The sequence below is a fragment of the Drosophila mauritiana genome, chromosome 2L (assembly GCF_004382145.1).
Source record: "Drosophila mauritiana strain mau12 chromosome 2L, ASM438214v1, whole genome shotgun sequence".
NCBI classification, from domain to species: Eukaryota; Metazoa; Arthropoda; class Insecta; order Diptera; family Drosophilidae; genus Drosophila; species Drosophila mauritiana.
Genome location: NC_046667.1, coordinates 2,977,750 through 2,994,726, shown reverse-complemented (window position 1 = coordinate 2,994,726; position 16,977 = coordinate 2,977,750). Strand labels below are relative to the sequence as shown.

The 16,977-nt window shown below is 49.2% G+C and overlaps 8 protein-coding genes across 9 annotated transcripts; 4 read left to right on the top strand and 4 right to left on the bottom strand.

Moving 5' to 3' along the window:
• Positions 1-234: 234 nt before the first annotated feature.
• LOC117135323 (protein cornichon homolog 4) lies at positions 235-1,341 on the top strand. The gene is made up of 3 exons (XM_033295521.1): positions 235-424; positions 477-799; positions 864-1,341. The coding sequence occupies exons 1-3, from the start codon at positions 347-349 to the stop codon at positions 934-936; spliced, it is 474 nt and encodes a 157-aa protein (XP_033151412.1). The 5' UTR covers positions 235-346; the 3' UTR covers positions 937-1,341.
• Positions 1,252-2,558, bottom strand: LOC117135317. The gene has a single exon (XM_033295515.1). The coding sequence runs from the start codon at positions 2,457-2,459 to the stop codon at positions 1,365-1,367; it is 1,095 nt and encodes a 364-aa protein (XP_033151406.1). The 5' UTR covers positions 2,460-2,558; the 3' UTR covers positions 1,252-1,364.
• Positions 2,559-2,798: 240 nt separating this feature from the next.
• On the top strand, positions 2,799-4,561 carry LOC117135313 (serine--tRNA ligase, cytoplasmic). The gene has a single exon (XM_033295509.1). The coding sequence runs from the start codon at positions 2,904-2,906 to the stop codon at positions 4,407-4,409; it is 1,506 nt and encodes a 501-aa protein (XP_033151400.1). The 5' UTR covers positions 2,799-2,903; the 3' UTR covers positions 4,410-4,561.
• A 233-nt stretch (positions 4,562-4,794) lies between these two features.
• On the top strand, positions 4,795-7,791 carry LOC117135308 (calponin homology domain-containing protein DDB_G0272472). The gene is made up of 6 exons (XM_033295503.1): positions 4,795-5,032; positions 5,142-6,487; positions 6,547-6,937; positions 6,991-7,227; positions 7,288-7,571; positions 7,636-7,791. The coding sequence occupies exons 1-6, from the start codon at positions 4,811-4,813 to the stop codon at positions 7,784-7,786; spliced, it is 2,631 nt and encodes an 876-aa protein (XP_033151394.1). The 5' UTR covers positions 4,795-4,810; the 3' UTR covers positions 7,787-7,791.
• Positions 7,792-7,824: 33 nt separating this feature from the next.
• Positions 7,825-9,629, bottom strand: LOC117135314 (palmitoyltransferase ZDHHC23). 2 transcript variants are annotated; one of them, XM_033295510.1, is made up of 4 exons: positions 9,543-9,629; positions 9,175-9,456; positions 8,229-9,122; positions 7,825-8,168 (listed from the first exon to the last, which is right to left on the bottom strand). In XM_033295510.1, exons 2-4 carry the CDS (start codon positions 9,360-9,362, stop codon positions 7,988-7,990), a joined length of 1,263 nt encoding a protein of 420 aa, XP_033151401.1. In that variant the 5' UTR covers positions 9,363-9,456; positions 9,543-9,629; the 3' UTR covers positions 7,825-7,987. The 2 variants fall into 2 exon arrangements, with proteins under 2 accessions (XP_033151401.1, XP_033151402.1); XM_033295511.1 differs by having other exon boundaries at positions 9,175-9,459; positions 9,543-9,600.
• Positions 9,630-9,707: 78 nt separating this feature from the next.
• On the bottom strand, positions 9,708-10,884 carry LOC117135320 (histidine protein methyltransferase 1 homolog). The gene is made up of 3 exons (XM_033295518.1): positions 10,829-10,884; positions 10,195-10,769; positions 9,708-10,142 (listed from the first exon to the last, which is right to left on the bottom strand). The coding sequence occupies exons 2-3, from the start codon at positions 10,705-10,707 to the stop codon at positions 9,732-9,734; spliced, it is 924 nt and encodes a 307-aa protein (XP_033151409.1). The 5' UTR covers positions 10,708-10,769; positions 10,829-10,884; the 3' UTR covers positions 9,708-9,731.
• Positions 10,885-10,955: 71 nt separating this feature from the next.
• On the top strand, positions 10,956-13,592 carry LOC117135310 (splicing factor 3B subunit 2). Its single transcript, XM_033295505.1, has 5 exons — positions 10,956-11,065; positions 11,123-11,763; positions 11,821-12,790; positions 12,845-13,089; positions 13,149-13,592. Exons 1-5 carry the CDS (start codon positions 11,042-11,044, stop codon positions 13,516-13,518), a joined length of 2,250 nt encoding a protein of 749 aa, XP_033151396.1. The 5' UTR covers positions 10,956-11,041; the 3' UTR covers positions 13,519-13,592.
• Positions 13,593-13,705: 113 nt separating this feature from the next.
• LOC117135309 (pre-mRNA-processing factor 40 homolog A) lies at positions 13,706-16,925 on the bottom strand. Its single transcript, XM_033295504.1, has 6 exons — positions 16,358-16,925; positions 16,066-16,298; positions 14,961-16,009; positions 14,524-14,889; positions 14,377-14,457; positions 13,706-14,315 (listed from the first exon to the last, which is right to left on the bottom strand). Exons 1-6 carry the CDS (start codon positions 16,762-16,764, stop codon positions 14,031-14,033), a joined length of 2,421 nt encoding a protein of 806 aa, XP_033151395.1. The 5' UTR covers positions 16,765-16,925; the 3' UTR covers positions 13,706-14,030.
• Positions 16,926-16,977: the final 52 nt, after the last annotated feature.

Here is a 16,977-nt window from a genome sequence, read left to right as displayed (position 1 = left end):
AATCGACCAATCAATGGTTAAACAAACTAAACACTAGGGTTTTATAACTACATACAAAGATAGTTGGCAAACGGTCAATGTTAGTATGTAACCATGGCTTGGGTAATAAGAGTACAACCTAAATGCATTATAAAGAACACCAATTTAATTTCTTTGAGAGTAGTGAGGTATTTAAGGGTTGCTACTTTAAAAAATCGCTTTACAGCACTCTTTCGCAAAACGCAGTATGGAATATTTAGAACAATTTCTTAATTAAAAACAAATCAAACGCGAAATGCTGCAAGTTTTGTAAATAGCATAGGAAAACATCGTATTTTTAAGTGAAAAGCGAATTTATAGTGCAATAATGTTTCTGCCCGAAACAGCCACCTTCTGTATCACCCTGTTGGTCTACGGAGCAATTCTCCTACTCCTGATTTACTATGTGAGTGTGGTTTTCCATTGAAGAGAAACATTCTGAAAGTACAATTTTTTAGGTCCTGACACTGGCTGACCTGGAGTGCGACTATCTTAATGCCCAGGAGTGCTGCCGACGCCTCAACTTCTGGGTAATACCCAAGTTCGGATCCCACGCCCTGCTCTGTGTCCTTCTACTACTCGGAGGCCACTGGGTGATGTTCCTCCTGAACCTGCCGATGGTGATTTGGCTGTTCTACGAGCTTCATCGCCAGCGGCGCGATAGTCTGGGTGTCTACGATCCGGTGGACATACACAGTCGGGGATTGCTGAAGGTCCACCTGAGAAATTGTATGATTTATCTGGGCTACTACTTCGTTATGTTCTTCGTGGGGTTGTACTGGTGAGTTAGAAGTTGAAAACAGCATGTTCATCTCTACGAAGTTATCTGATCCTTGTCTTTACAGCCTTATTTCGTCACTAATCAAGGGAGATCCCATCAAGCGTTATGAGGACGACGAAATAGTAACGGATTTCTGAAGTTTAGCCAAATAAGCCTGCACCAAAGGGCTTCCAGCAAATTTCTTCATCCTAGACCGAACTACAAAGTCTGGTTATAGTTTCTATCAGAAATTCTATAACTAAAACTTAGGCGTACATCTAACAAAACAAGTTTCCTCGAACACTTTCGCAGAATTTCACTGCTTCTCACAACCTAAACCCAAAATGGATTGAAATTTTTCCTTAGACTAGTTAATTTATTATTATTTTTTAAATCATTTAAAAAGACTGTAACACCGCAGTGTGCTCAATCGCGTTAACAGGATAGACGAAAAACTTGCCCAAACAAACTAGTCGCACTTCATCTTCACTTTATTTATTTAATCTTTAGCAATATAAGCGTATTCGAATAGAAATCACAAAATACATAACCATACACAGTAAGCTGTTCTTGAGTCGATCCTCTGTTATTGCAAAAAGTCGACCACCTCCTCCAGTTCTCTTTGGCGAGCCTGTTTCTGGGCCCAGCGCGCCTCCGCGGTCTTTACGCTGACCACCCAGCGATCGTGAGCCAGCTTGATTCCGCACACAGTGTCCTCCGGAGTTTTTGAAACGTTGGCTCCTCCTCCCTGTGACCTGCCCATATAGGTCTGGGCATCGGAACGAGGATGACGGCGCGCGGCGGGACATAATTTGCCGCCCTTTGGAAACGGAGGCTCTGACAGGTATTTCTTAAGGCAGCCCTGGTGAAAGAGATGACCACAGTAGACACGCTCAATGAAGAAGTCCGCATTGTCATCCTTTTCTATGTCCTCTGGGTACTCGGGTAGCACGGTACTATCACATATGGGACAACGTTCGGTGTGAAAGTCACGGGTGGCCTCCAGGCAGAACTTCAGCGAGCGTTGCAGACTCCTAACAGGCCGAAAATTGGCTAGAGCCTCCTTGCTCATACGGATCGGCGGCTCCACGCATTGCCGGGCTATCTCCTTCGACTGGCCGTTTAGGTAACGCACGAGCACGGCTGGGAGATTGGAATCTTGGCCGCGCAGTTCCACACTCTGCATGGGATAGCTGTCCGGAACAACAGCGGTTACTCTGTAGGTGTAGCGTCCGCCCTTCGCGACCAGCTCTACGCTTTTGTTTTTCTGCTTCAGCTTCAACTGGCTCTCCGTGCCTCCAGTCTTGATGTCCGCTCTCAGCTGCTTGATCTCCTCCAAGCACACGCACAGCGGATTATCAGTTAAATACTGTTGGGCGAAGGCCAGCACTTGCAGTGCCTGTGGCTTCCCGAGGAAATCCCTGGCATAGTCGTCGATCAGCCGGGTAAGCTCCGTCAGAAGCATTTCAGAGTACACACGACTCTTCAGCTCCACCAGAATTTGGGTGCTCTGCGGGTAGTTTTCTGGAAATCGAAGGCACATAGTCATCGAGCGATTCGGCCGCTCCGGGTATATGTCAACCCGGATCAGGGAGTTGGAGCAAATAATGATCTTCGTGTGCGGCACCTGCTTCTCACATTTTGCTCGGAACTCCGTGACTTCCTGGTCAATAAAGCTCATTGTTGAAGTGGGAATCTTTTGCGAATTCGCTGCTGTTCTCCTATTGGACTGTTTTTGAACAGCTGCTAGTAGCAAGTAGTGTTGTGAAAGGGTGATATGAATGTTTCAAATGGTGACGAATAAAGTGTAGGTTTTAGGCGATATTTACATTGTCAGTTATGTTAATCTGGTTAAAAAGGGTATTTCTTAAAGGAAATGGCTAAACGGAAAATATTAAAGAACATTGGTATAAAAATGTTGGGCTAACTTTTCAGAAGCACTTAGAAATTTGATGAGTCACAAGAATGCACTTCGTCATAATCTCAGCCATGATATGCACTTACCCCCATCGCTTTCCAGCACTGCCCAGCTGACGAAAAGCCTAGCCACGTTGTGAAAACGCCGACGAAACGCGAGAGAATCGAAGCTAATCCGCCACTGGAACTGAAATAAAGCGTAGCTAAAATGGTGCTGGATCTGGATCTGTTTCGCAGCGACAAGGGCGGCAACCCGGACCTCGTGCGCGAAAATCAAAAGAAGCGCTTCAAGGATGTGGCGCTGGTGGAGACTGTGATTGCCAAGGATACGGAGTGGCGTCAGTGCCGCCACCGTGCCGACAACCTGAACAAGGTGAAGAACGTCTGCAGCAAGGTGATCGGCGAGAAGATGAAGAAGAAGGAGCCGGTGGGTGCCATGAGCGAGGACCTGCCCGCAGACGTGACCAAGGATCTCACCGAAATTGTGGCCGAGACACTGCAGCCGTTGACCGTTAACCAGATCAAGCAGCTGCGCGTGCTCATCGACGACGCAATGACAGAGAACCAGAAGTCGCTGGAGCTTGCCGAGCAGACAAGGAACACCTCACTGCGGGAGGTGGGTAACCACCTGCACGAGTCCGTGCCTGTGTCTAACGACGAGGACGAGAACCGCGTGGAGCGCACCTTTGGCGACTGTGAAAAGCGTGGCAAGTACTCGCATGTGGACCTCATAGTGATGATCGACGGCATGAACGCCGAGAAAGGAGCCGTGGTGTCCGGCGGACGTGGTTACTTCCTTACCGGAGCCGCAGTCTTCTTGGAGCAGGCTCTTATCCAGCACGCCCTGCACCTGCTGTACGCCCGTGACTATGTTCCCCTCTACACGCCCTTCTTCATGCGAAAGGAGGTAATGCAGGAGGTGGCTCAGCTGTCACAGTTCGACGAGGAGCTCTACAAGGTGGTGGGCAAGGGCAGCGAGAAGGCCGAGGAGGTGGGCATCGATGAGAAGTACTTGATCGCCACCTCAGAGCAGCCCATTGCCGCCTATCATCGCGATGAATGGCTGCCAGAGGCTTCGCTGCCCATTAAGTATGCTGGTCTGTCCACCTGCTTCCGCCAGGAAGTTGGCTCGCACGGACGCGACACTCGCGGCATTTTCCGCGTCCACCAGTTCGAGAAGGTGGAGCAGTTCGTACTGACCTCCCCACACGACAACAAGTCGTGGGAGATGATGGACGAGATGATCGGGAATGCGGAGCAGTTCTGCCAATCGCTGGGCATTCCATATCGCGTTGTAAACATCGTTTCCGGTGCCCTCAACCATGCAGCCTCCAAGAAACTGGATCTCGAGGCCTGGTTCGGCGGCAGCGGCGCTTACAGGGAACTTGTCTCGTGCTCTAACTGCTTGGACTACCAGGCCCGTCGTCTGCTCGTCCGTTTCGGCCAGACCAAGAAGATGAACGCCGCCGTCGACTATGTGCACATGCTGAACGCCACGATGTGTGCAGCCACTCGCGTCATCTGCGCCATCCTGGAGACCCATCAGACAGAGACGGGCATCAAGGTGCCGGAGCCATTGAAGAAGTACATGCCGGCGAAGTTCCAGGATGAGATTCCGTTCGTCAAGCCCGCTCCCATTGATCTGGAGTTGGCCGCCGCCGAGAAGCAGAAAGGCAAAAAGGAGAAAACCAAGAAGGACCCGGCCGCCGGTTAAGCCTAAAGTTCACATCAATTACTACGAAATATACTGCAAAACTAAGCTTGCAAAGTCCACAAAATTTTTGTTAATTATCGACTTATCTAATATTTATGGCATTTATAGAAACTATAACGATTAAACTGGATCAAGCTGTGCTTTGAATGCAATCGCTAGTCTTTGTTATTTGGGGGTGAAGCTTTTTTTAATGGCGGTATAAAAAATAATATCTGCCCAATAGATCCTAATCTAGAATGTAGGTGTAAACATTAATGGTTGATAGGGAGAGTCACCCCGGCCGGCAGTTTTCGTTGTCAGGACAATAAGTTCAACTTGTTTACGAAATTTTCCCAAGTTCACATATCATTTTTAAATTGAGCAGAACTACGTAGACATTTTGAAATAATTGTTTTACAAAGATGTCGCATCCTAAGCGACGTGAGAAGCCCAGCAAGGAGACTCGCTGGGACCGCATACGCAAGCGCCACCTGCAAGCGAATCCTTTGGGACTGAAGACGGATGCAGTGCGTCGCCTAATCGAGACGGACTACGTTGGACGGCGACAGGAGCGGCTTCTGATTGAAGGAGAAGATTCTAAGCAGCTGAATCCTGGTCTGATTATGGACATGCGGCATAAAATGGTAAATAAAATATATGTACTTCTTAGGGATTATTATCTGGACTATGTATATACCCTAGCACTTGAAACATAAGCCCTAAATACCAATGAATAATAAGAAATTCAAATAGTTTCAGAAGATACCACACAAACTTCCCCTGGCCACTATAGCCCATGACCCAAACAACTCCCTGGAAGCCACCAAAACGCACAATCTTGAGGTGGAGCAGCGTTTCATTGATAATCAACTACAGAAGTTTCGCCAGCAGTTGTCCAGGCAGTTCCAGCGGAGCAAGTCCCACCGCGTGCCGCCCACCAAGCCGGATTTTAAACTGAACAATGGACCGCTGGTGAAGAGTCTGGCACAGGCAGCTCAGCACATAGATAACTTCTATAACACTCCCGTCCAGGCCCTGAGTCAGATGACACAGATGTGCTCCGGGACCAAGTCGGAGGCAACCAAGAGTCTGATCCAGCAACTGAGGGCGGAACCAGAGAAGGAGGCAGAGGCGGACATGGATTGTGAGTGGACGGAGAAGGAAGCGCAGGTGGTAGAGATACCCGCGTTTGTAGAGGAGCAAGTGATTTCATTTGATGCCCTTGAGTACCGTAACTTCACCAAGCAAGTGAAGGCGGATGAGAGCAAGGCGAAGCTTCTGCGGTGCCGCACTCCAAGTCCGCTGACTTCCACCGAGGAGTTCTTTCGTCCCATGCGGGCGGCTGCCGAGCGCCAGATGCTCCATGTCCGTACCGTGCGCCACGAGGAGGAGCTGCTGCAGGAGAACAAGCAGGCACAGCATCCAGAAGGCGAACCAGCATCGCTAAAAAGAGAGTCCTCCACCTGCTCAAACACCAGCGATGGCATAGACTCCGTAATATCCGATTTGGCCGAGGAAGCGCTATATGAACTGCAGTTGGAAGCAGCTGAGAAGGAGAACGAAGAGCTTGAAAAGGAGTTACCCATTCCGCCAAAGCTTGTGCAGTTTCAATTGCCCCCAAAGAAGACTCCAACACCCACAACACATCCAATTGGAGATTCGGAAGCTGAGCCTGAGCCAGAACCGCTGCTCATCCGCCGCATAGACCTGCCAAAAGTAGTCGTCAAGCCCAAGGAACCCGAACCCAAACAGCCGTCCAGCTCCAGTGAAGAAGAGTCGGATGTTGAGCCCACACATGAGAAGCAGAAGATCATCGAGCAGTTGTTTCAGGCCAGGGCGAACACCCAGTTGGTAGTGATGCGCAAGTACTTTCTCAAGTGGATACACTTCACAACGATGGAGAAGATTGAGAGAGAACAGGGGCAGTCGTGTCAAGCGCGAGACACCCGGGTGCAGAAGATCAACGCATTTCTGGACAAAGTGCGACAGGAAAAGAGGCGTCAGCGCACAGAAACGGTGGCCGAGACTAGCAAGATCACACAGAAATCTCTGGAGAAGCGCGAGGAGGCCGTCAAGATGGCCAAGCAGTTTAAGAACAAGTAGGTCTCAGCTACACACAGATGACACATGTTTCTAAAAAAGGATTTCGTTCTTCCAGACTCAAAGTGCAGCAGGACATCATTGACTTACAGCGCATCAAGCTGGAGCGGCAGGAGCGACTGATTATGCAGCTTAAGTTGACTAAGCTCAGCGACGAGGCCAAGGAGGCGCGTGAGGATCTGAAGCAGGAACTCAAAACGGTCATCCGGTGCGGGGATCCCAAGGCGAAAGCCAAGGCGAAGTGCTTGCAGCTGATCGGCAGTCTGCGCGATGCGGATGACGAGGAGATGGACCGGCTGCAGGGCAAGGCCCTGCTCCAGCCACGGTTTCTGCAGCACATGCAGGAGCGGGCCACAGAGCGGAGCATGCGTCATGAGCAGGCTCGTCAGCGGAGGGCTCAGGCAGAAGCCGAAAGGGAGGCAGCCAAGCAAGCTCTAGAGGAGGCTAAGGTTTGTTACTACATTCATATGGAGCATTAATCTACCTGAACTTGTAAAAACAGCGCCAGGAGGACGAGGAAGCCAAGCGCCTCAGAATGGAGATCCTTAAAGAGAAGCGTCGCCAGGAGAAAATGGCAAAAGTGCTAAAGGAGCGCGAGCGACAACGTTTTATTGAGAACCAGCGGAAGGCCGTGGAGTTCAGTCGCAAGCTTCTAAAACGGACGGGCATGGAAGGCTTCAAACGACTGCTGGAACGAAAACGCGAGAATCTGGTTAAGAGCGAGGAATTCCGTTGTCGGGTAAGCTTTCATATGGGTGTAGCTTTTCCTCACTGATATCCTCCCATATTTCAATGGCAGCTGATCACAAAGAACGCATTTAGTTCGTGGCACAGCTATTCGACATACAGACAGCGCGAGAAGATCATCAAGGCGGAGATCTGTTGGCACAACATCCTGAAGCGGCGCGCTCTGTACGCGTGGATTTTGTATGTGCAGAATGAGAAGAGCAAGATGCTAGTGGCGATCGATTGGCATGCGCTGCGTTCCATGGAACACTGGTTTGCGCGGTGGCACAAGTATTCCACGCACTGCCGGATGATTGAGGACAGCAAGACTCGGCAGGCCATCTCGCACCATGAGTGGTAGGTCCCTGTAAAATAAAATTCACTGTGTTATGTATCATTTTCAATTTAAATAATTTATTAGGCACCTGAAATGGAAGGTCCTGGACTGCTGGCGACGTTTGCCGCAAATCCTGAAGATCGAGAAGGAGACGGAGGAGCGACGCCAGCGGTGGCGCATGAAAATCTGGGAGCTCTTGCCTGACTACAAACCGAGAGAGGACAGCTTGTGGTAGCTACTAGATAGATCATTATTACGCTTGTTCGTTGTGCGTTTTAAGTTACTTAATTATATTTATTTTGAATCAAGTTTAAATTGCAATTAAGACGTTAAAGCGCTACTACTAAGTACGACTACCGAGAACAGCGTTTAGATTTGAAATACTTTAGTATATGGGCGACAAGCTTGTGCTGTTTGCTTTTTGGTGTGTGAGTAGTCACTTCAAGATGGCTCGCCAGTTGCTCCAGATTCGGTTGCGACCTGCGGCGTTGGAGGCGCGCTTGTATTCGTGCAAGGTGGATCCCTTCCACCACAAGTAAGCCTGTCTAGCGAGTATAAAGGCTATGTAGGACGAAATGAGCAGAGCGTAGCAGGCCACCACAAAGGAGATTCCGAGACTAGACACGGAGTGTGGATAAGAAACGTTCATTGGAAATAGAAACAAAGTATCTACTCACTCGAAGCCTTCGAACACCTCACTGCAGTCGTCGGGCAAAAGAACTGGATAACCAAGCGGTCGCACCACCATAAACGGATGGCAAATGGAAGTGAGGGTCAAGTTTGCGCCGAGCAGCAGAGCGATCTCCGACAGAGCCAGTCCAACAATGTACCACACGTAGTTCCGCTCCCCAATGCAGCAGTTTAGCCAGTAGCTGTGGTGATCGCGCCTCTTCACGCAGGTTCCGCAGACGGGGCAGTGGTATGCCCGCCTTGGAGTCACCTTCCGGCAGATCTCGCAGATATTGGGCTGACCGTGCATCAATCCCGATCGCTCAGCAGTGTCCATATCCACCACCTCGTCATCATTCAAACTCAGCACACTCTCCATCTGGAGTGTGGTCTGGGCCTCTGCCTGTTCCTCGCCACTTGAAGCCTCGGCGATGCCAGGCAGCTCATCCTTGGGCGTGGTTCCGTATTGAGCAGAAACAAGATTCAAGGGCGACAGTGCCTTGGCGGAGTAGAGGCAATACAAAGCGGTACAGGAGAAGAACATTAACGCGTAGTTCTCCTCCGGAGCCAGCTCCAGTAGAGGAACCTGAAACTCAAATATGATGATCATGTAGAACACCGAGAAGACCAGCCAGCTTAAAAAGAAGTTTGTCCGCGTGGCGGTCCGCTTAGCCAGTTCCATGCCCCAGATGGTGAAGCCCACCAGCGTGAGCATCAGCACTATGGCGGTATTCGAGTTCAGAGTGGCCAATCCCAGCATGAGGGGGACAATGAAGGCGGGAGCAACGGCTGCGGGCGATATTCGCTTGGCTCCTCCGCGCCAAGGCAGGCGCAGTCTATCCTGGAAGGCGATGAGCATGCCGTCGATGTTCCTTCGATCAATGGCTCGGCAGGTGACAAGTCTGTGGTGGATTTAATTGTAATTGTAGGCGACCTTTCTTGTATGTTTCCTACCTTGTGCAAACTAAGTCGAAGTCCACGCAGTTACAACAGCATCCTAGGATGTGGGATCGCTGTCGACTGTCCTCAGCCACGTACTCGCAGCAGCAGAGACTCCCGTTCTTCTCCCTCTTGGACTCCTCGGCCTCTGACCTCCAAGCTGCAGACACAAAATCGGAGGAGCCGGCTGACATCAAGAACATCGATTTGGACAGCAAATGGCGCGGCGAACGAGCGTATTTAAAGGAGTTCCGAGCAGCGTGTACGGAAACAGTTTAGATTAGATTAGTACACGCCCTACTGGCCAAATGGAGAAATGATTTAAAAGCAATTATCAGATCCGGGCGAGTTAATTTCAATTGTTTTATTGGAGTACAACGAACATGCTTACAATTTCTCCGGAATAACGACAACTACAACAACACAGCTGACGAACGTCCCTCCCTTACAGGGTGCCCCGCGTAAAGTGGGCTGTCAACTGGATTTTATGCTACCGCTATGTTTTGAACTTAGATCTCTTATCATTATTACAAAGTTTCAGAATTGTGTTAAAATTAATTCCAAAATATATTTTATTTAAATTTCAATTGCAAGATTCCTCTTTTTAAGTTTTCGTCTGCCTGCCAAACACTCTCACTTTGGAAAACATTTCCCAGCCTAATGTTCTCTGAAAACTGTTCCAGGCCGCCACCAACTCCAAAATAATGAGATTTTGCAGCAACCAAAATGACTCCATCGGATTTCAAGCGACCAGCAAAGGTATCCAAGAGCTTTTGCTGATTTGCAATATTGTATATAGTCTCTGAGGTAAGTATTAGATCGTATTTCTCTACATCCCTTGTTAGTTCAGCAAAATGAGACCAATCCCCAGAATATAAGGTTGTACTGTTGTCCACAAATTTCAGCTTTTCGTCTTCAGATAAAGAGTCATCTACATTTAGCAGGATATTTGGATATGTTATGTATTCCAGCACATCTTTGTTCTGAAAATTTATAATTGAAATCAAACTATTTCAAGACTTATTGTTTGCTTACGTAGTCCTGAAAATCCACCCGTGCGCCGTGTTTCATTGCATATATTCCCAGCAATCCGCAGCCACATCCCAAATCTAAGACTCTTTTCTCCTTCCAGAATGAGTCCTCGTACTTTTCGGATAGATATAGTAGAAGATCCTCTGTGCATTCCCATATTTTAGCACCGCCCTCGTAAACACCGGAAATCAAATCTGAGTGCTTTTCCTCAGACTTCCTAAGATCCAGGTTTACCAGGTGGGATTGCTCCTTCAAATCCTCTAGCAGAAACCCGGCCACAAGATGTTTTATCGTCGTCTTTCCCACCTCCATTTCCTTGGCGTTAAGCTCATAGAAATCCATTGCCGAAATTATGTTATCCAATGGTTGTACTTTCTCCGACAGGTACCAATCTATATCCTTTGTGATACCCGACTCACGTTCTTCTGAATTTTCCTGCTTGCTAAAAATATCAGTTTTAACGGCCTCTGGATCTTCCGAGGATTCCGCCTTCACATCAAAATTAAATTTGAACATGCTTAGAAGGTCGGGTGTTGAACTGTTTTGATTTTAGCGGATGCAGCTTGTTAAATATCGTACTGAAATGGACAAATTAGCATTATTAAACTTCTAATCTATTAAATATTTTAATATTTACCTCCTTAAATCAGCTGTCGGCAAAAACCACGCTTTTCGTACTAAGATCACCCTGTCAAATTGGGTTGCCAGCTTGATTTGGCGTCACGCATTTTCACATCGAAATATATCGATATGCCTCGGTGGTACAAAAATATCTTGTCGCCCATCACTAGAATTGTGGTTTATAAAAAAATTTCGGCTCGGTTTGGGTTTTTATAGATTAATTTAATTTATGTCGGACCAGTTAAACAACGAGGTGAGTTTGCTGCAGAACCAAATCGGCAAGACATCTATTGAATGCCAATCCTTCCAGCCCGGCCAACCCACGCCGCTCATGTCCATTCGCTTCGACCAGCAGCAGCACGAAAATGCGGCGGCCAATGGAAATGAGAACGGCAATGGGAATGCCAATGGCGACGGCGATGCCTCTGAAGATGCTGTTGATGCCGAGAAAGCGCCCGGAGAACTGGTCCTGCCCAAGGCCTTGGAGGACGTGCTAGCTTTGAAGGATCAAAGAGCAGCCGAGTTTACGGTGGACGCCGATTCGCAGGGTGGCAGTGGGGGTGCTACCCAGGACGGCGACGAAGCGGATGTGGGTGAGGACAGCGAGGAGGATGCGGATAACCAGGTGAACGGGAGTGCCAGCCAAAAGCCCGGCAAGCAGAGCAAGGCGGAGCGTAACAAAAAGAAGAAGAAGCGAAAGAAGCAGAACAGGAAGATACGCCACCAGATTGAGTTTGAACGGCAGCAGCAGTTGGCCCAAGCGGAGGAGAACGAAGCGGAGGCCAAGGACTCGGAGACAAAAGCCCAGGGCAGCGAGGACGAACAGGTTGCCGAAAAGGAAAAGAAGGACAAACGCAAAGAGAGTCGCAGCAAGCGCAGGAAGGATCGCGGTGATGAGAAAGATACGGACAAAAAGGCTAGCGAGGCCAATGATGAAAATGTGACCATTGAGTAAGTCATAGCAGCTCGTTCCGAGGAACCACACTAATAAACTTTTATCCCTTTCAGATATGTGCCCGAAAAGATAACCATTGCCGATTTGGCGCCAATGTACCGCCAGTTTTATCGTGTGTTCGAAATCTTCAAGTTGGAAAACAAACCAAAGCCTGTGGAGAAGGACAAATCTTCGCACGATTCTGAGTCCCATCCCAGGGACAAAAAGGCTACCGACAAACAGCTCGAGGACGAGGACGATGACGGCGATGATGACGAAGAGCGCAAGGAAGACAAGGAGAAGCTGTCCAAGCGGAAACTAAAGAAACTCACCCGTTTGAGTGTAGCAGAACTGAAACAACTGGTCTCTCGACCTGACGTAGTGGAAATGCACGATGTCACAGCGAGAGATCCCAAACTACTGGTTCAACTGAAAGCCTATAGGAACACAGTACAAGTGCCGCGGCATTGGTGCTTCAAGCGAAAATATCTGCAGGGCAAAAGGGGTATCGAGAAGCCTCCGTTCGATCTCCCCGCCTTCATCAAAAAGACGGGCATCATGGAGATGCGCGAATCGTTGCAGGAACGAGAGGACGCCAAGACCCTCAAGGCTAAGATGCGTGAACGCGTCCGTCCCAAGATGGGCAAAATTGACATTGACTACCAGAAACTTCACGATGCCTTCTTCAAGTGGCAGACCAAGCCCCGCATGACCATTCATGGCGACCTCTACTACGAGGGCAAGGAGTTTGAGACGCGCCTTAAGGAAAAGAAGCCCGGAGATCTCTCCGAGGAGTTGCGCATTGCTTTGGGAATGCCCGTGGGACCCAACTCACACAAGATTCCGCCACCATGGCTCATTGCCCAACAGCGCTACGGGCCGCCGCCCTCGTATCCGAATCTTAAAATTCCCGGCCTGAATGCTCCGATCCCAGAAGGAACCTCCTTCGGGTATCATGCAGGAGGTTGGGGCAAGCCGCCAGTGGATGAGAACGGAAAACCGCTGTACGGTGACGTATTTGGAACCAACTTATTGGACCTCGATGTGAGTGGCAACATTCGCGGGCACTTCCTGTTTTAATTGAATTGTTTTATATAGAATGGCGTAGACGAAGCTGACATCGAACGTAACCAATGGGGCGAACTGGAATCGGAGTCCGAAGAATCATCCGAGGAGGAAGAGGAAGATGGCGAGGATTTGGGCGATCAGCAGGATGAGACTGGCCTGGTAACGCCAGTAGAGGGACTAGTAACACCCTCTGGACTCACCAGTGTTCCAGCTGGCATGGAAACCCCAGAGAACATTGAGCTTCGCAAGAAGAAAATTGAAGCCGAGATGGAGGAGTAAGTGAACTAATATTTCTAAGATAACATCACGATTAAGCCATTCCAACTTCTTTCAGCAACGAAACCCCTGTTCTGTATCAAGTGCTGCCCGAGAAGCGCACCGACCGCATAGGGGCTTCCATGATGGGATCAACCCATGTCTACGACGTCAGTGGCAGTGGGGCTAACAAACAGCCACCAGTTCGATCAACCACAGATCGCGAGGGCATTGTGGAACTGGCGCTCGATCCTAGCGAATTGGACTTGGACAATGACGCAATGGCCCAGCGTTATGAGCAACAAATGCGTGAGCAGCAGAATCACCTGCAGAAGGAGGATCTGTCAGACATGTTGGCCGAACATGTGGCGCGGCAGAAATCGAAGCGCAAGCGACAGCAAACGGATCCGGCCAAGACCACAAAGAAGTACAAGGAGTTCAAGTTTTAGTTTGACAACAAGAAATACAACTTTTCCATTTGTGCGCTTGTCAAGGATGTCATTAAACATAGTAAAACCTACAATGAGTTCGCTTCATTCAATTTAAATGCGATGATTTAAAATAAGTTCTTCAAAAAGTGAAGTTAACACAAAAAAGCTTATAGAAGAAACATGGAACAACTAAAATCGTTATATGTAATTACGATAGAATTGGTTTATTTTGATGCAGACTCAAAATCATTTGCGTATAACTTAAAATTTGACTCGTTAGGTTTAATTCTCATTTATACATTGAAACTTATTGCGACTAAGAAATTACAATGTGTGGTTTGTGCTGGGACCAGGACAGTATCTAAACCAAACGAAGCAGAGTGCAGTGGAAGGCAAGGACTGAAAAGAGAACTTGTCCAGCAACTGAGTCCAGGGCTAGCTGCCTCTCCCGATCCTCCTTAAGCTAGAGCTAGAGCTGGAGAGTGCCACACGATGTCGATGTCAGCTTTGGCTCAACGCCTGTCAGCTGGTCACTCGTCCAGCTGCTCGCTGAGTTGGGCTAGAAGAGCCGCTCGCTTTGATTCCAGCTCGCCGTCACTTAACGCCAGCTCCTCGTTTCGCGATCCAGCCGACTCGACGGACTGGGCAGGACTGAGGGGCGTGCCGGATCGATTGTGCCTATTGTGTCGTTTGTCCTTCTTAGCTCGCTTCTCCTTCTTCTTTTTCTTCGCGGGTGAGTGCGAGTTTGAGTCGTTCTGGAGGAGAGCTTGAGTTCCCGGCGACTGGATGCCTGGAACCTCCGATTCGCAGGAGGACTGAAATGTAAGCCGTGTTAGATAGTATAGTTATACAAAGACTGTCCGACTTGCTACGTACACCTCGCAGTTTGTTCTTGCGCTTCTTTTTCTTCTTCAGTAATTTTTCGCTCTCGATGCTGCCAATTGAGGTCAGGGAATGCTGTATGTGTGTGACGTTATTATTTAATTTAATAGTTCCAGTTCATGTTATGTTTAGCATACTAACCGATCGTGTCTTGGAGAGCCTTCGCTTTGACTTCTCCACTTCTATATGCTCGTTCTCGATGTCTGATCTTGAGACGGACCGTACTCGTTTTTTGTGCTTCTTGTTTTTCTTAGATTTGCGTGACCGCGAGTGATGATGGCTGCACGCATCTTCGCTTTCCTTAACAAAGTCCTCCCAGATCTTCTCCACACCGATTTCCTTTTCATACAGGGCAAATGCTTCAAGGTGCTCCACCAGCTTCTTAGCGCTCTCATAGGGTTCGGCCACTGAGACGTTCGCCTCCAGCCATTCGTTTTTAATTTCATTTTCCAGTTTCCGCAACCTTCGCACCTCCTCTTTCATCCGCTCCTTTTCGATGGCCTCTGCCTGTAGATTATACACAAAATACACATATATATAATATATACACATGGTGTGGGAATATACTCCATAGTTACCTTTTCCAGCAGTGAGTTGTATGTGAGCTTCACATTTCCCGCGTCCAGGCTGGCTGACCGCTTATCTTCACACACGACCGTGGCAAAGTCCTCGAAGGATGTCTTCGCCTGGACAACAAATGCTTTTTCCTTGAGGATCTCCCTTATTATTTTCTTTTCATCATGGAAGCGGGCTTTCAGGTTTTCCACATAGAACTTGAAAAGATCCAGGGGAGTAGACCCGCTCTGGCCGAGCATAGCGGAGAATCGCAAATCGGCTGATATGATGGGATACAGCTCCACCCACAGCGACATGGAAGTGAGCTTTCCCTCTTCATGCAGGGAGTCGAGTAGCGCAAGAAAGGAGTCCCTGTTTTTGCGCTGCTGTCGCTTCATGCGCTTCTTTTCCCGCTCACGTTCCTCGTCCTCCTCCTTCTCCAAGGTGCGAATGTGCTCTTCGAAGACAATAAGGGCGTCCTCCTTGTCCATACCCAGCAGGGTCACATCATTTTTAAATGCTGCGTTGTCCAATAGCATAACCTGAGCCTCTGACCAGGTGGTGGCATGATTGATTGAAGTCATCGACTCCAGCAGCTCGCCCAGAACCTTCATGTTGCGTTTTTTCAGCAACCGCGCTTCTTCTTTCTCTCGCTTCGCTAAATTAAATATACAGTCCTCGTATATATCGCGCCGATCAGGTTCCGGCACCGCGGTCCATGTTCGCGTTCCGGCAAACACTTCTTCACAGCGAAAATATTTCATCTGCGAGTTCATCTTATCGCTGGACATAAGGAACTGCTCCAAGTCCTCTTTTGCCTTCTTGGCTTTTAGGCGAGACTCCTCTCGCTCGTCCTTAATCTTCTGCGTCTTGTAGGCATTGAATGTTTGCTTGCGCTCGTTCAGATTTTTGAAGGCTGCGTAGCGCGGATCCTTTGAAATGATTTTCACACACTGGTCCCAGTTCGCATTTGATGGCACATTGCGGTCCCGCAGCAGCTCCTTGAAGGACTCGATGGCCTCGCGTTTATCCTTAAACACCACAGCGCTATCTGACTTGTCGTCCTTCTTAGCTGCAAAGAAAGACATGAGACTTGGGCGGTATATTTTTAGAGCTTATTTTATTTACCATTTTGTTGTGGCACCTCTATAGCCGCTAACGTGGCGGCCATGGCTTGATCCATCGCTGAGGACGAGTTCTCGTTGCTGCTGGGTGTCAGCGGCGAGTGAATCTCAGGAGTGGGTAATCGGGGGGCAATAGGCAGGGCAGCGGGAAGAATGCTAGCCAGAGCAGCGGGTGGCACCATGCCGGCTAAGCTGGATGATGTCATGGCTGCCACGGCTTTGGCAGCAGCAGCAGCTCTGGGTAAACAAAGAATCATATTACTAAATGGCAAGCGATGCACAACTAATTTACTCACTCTTCCGCCTTCGCCTTAGCCTTCATGTCCACGTACTCCGGCGGCGGCTCCCAGCAGGTCTCCTTGGTGGCCACGTTGTGGTAGTACACTTTTCCCGTATCAGAGCGATACTCCTTCCAGGGACACTGGTTGTGCAGCAGCTCGGCGGGCGTCATCAGAGCCTCAGGCTTCTCCCACGAGCTTTGCTTCGTGTTCTGATTGTAGTAATATGGGCGTCCGTCCGGCGCCTTGTGCTCCGTCCACTCGGTGCTGGTGGCCATCACCCCGAAGGCGGCGGCCAGCTCCGGCGGGGGTGGGGCCCCGAATCCGGGTGGTGGAAACTGCGGCACGATTGCACCGGGCGGCGTGTAGCCCATGCCCCTTCCCGGTGGCGCTCCTCCATTGCCCACGCTAGGAGGAACATTCATTTCACTATTTGGCTATATGGGTAATGGGTGCACCAAGCGTCTACCGGTCGTTGCGTGCTGCGCCGGCCAATTCACTTTTCGTTCGGAAAATGAAAAAATCCGTAAAATTCTCAAAGCGAATGCCGCTTTCCACGCCAGAGATGTCGATTGTGCTGTGGAACTGCCCACCCCATCGACTTATCGAGTCCGCACAGGAGAACTGTCCACCCGGTC